At 38.0% G+C, this 547-nt stretch overlaps 1 protein-coding gene across 1 annotated transcript in view; it reads right to left on the bottom strand.

Annotated features, from left to right (window-relative positions):
* The window catches only part of LOC118322342 (voltage-dependent R-type calcium channel subunit alpha-1E), an 88,363-nt gene that overhangs the window by 5,649 nt on the left and 82,167 nt on the right, over nt 1–547 (bottom strand). The window contains 2 exon segments of the mRNA XM_035654000.1: nt 240–340; nt 500–547. The exon segment at nt 500–547 is cut by the window's right edge and continues 8 nt beyond it. Coding sequence (XP_035509893.1) covers nt 240–340; nt 500–547 — 149 coding nt within the window.

Below are 547 nucleotides of genomic sequence, written 5' to 3'. Positions count from 1 at the left end.
AAACAGATTCAGCTGTCATACACTACAGGTGAATGAACACAATATCCAGTTAACATGAAATATAAGGTTAGGTTAGGAACAAAAAAAAATTCTATAATTCTTGATTCATCAAAAGCCCCCCGTAGTAATCAGCTCGGACAACTTCAGGCCCTTCTGTATGTTATTCCAGGAAGAGGGGGCAGCATATTTATAGGCCATATTATACCATGTCATACATTATATTATAATATGACATGTACCTGTTCCTCCAGTTGCTGTCGGAGCTTCTTGGCCTTGCTCTGCTTGTAGTAGTCCATGATCATCATTGCAGCATAGATCTTCCCAATGGTCATATCACTGGCTGAAAAAATTAGACAGCAGAAACATTCACATCATAGATATGACCGTTCAAGATTCATTTACTATGACAACTGCTATGACTGCAAATATATAAATCTTTCTTTTCTTTGATATATCAATTATTGCAGTGTTAAGTTGCAGGTGTTGTTGCTGATGTCACCTTTGTGAATGGGAACCAGCAGGTCCAATGACTTCTGAGAGAGATGAG

Source organism: Morone saxatilis, unplaced genomic scaffold (genome assembly GCF_004916995.1).
Source record: "Morone saxatilis isolate NCDOM2014 unplaced genomic scaffold, NCSU_SB_2.0 Contig12, whole genome shotgun sequence".
Classification (NCBI taxonomy): domain Eukaryota; kingdom Metazoa; phylum Chordata; class Actinopteri; family Moronidae; genus Morone; species Morone saxatilis.
Note: the sequence above shows the minus strand (reverse complement) of the source record. Positions and strands in the feature narration are given on the sequence as shown.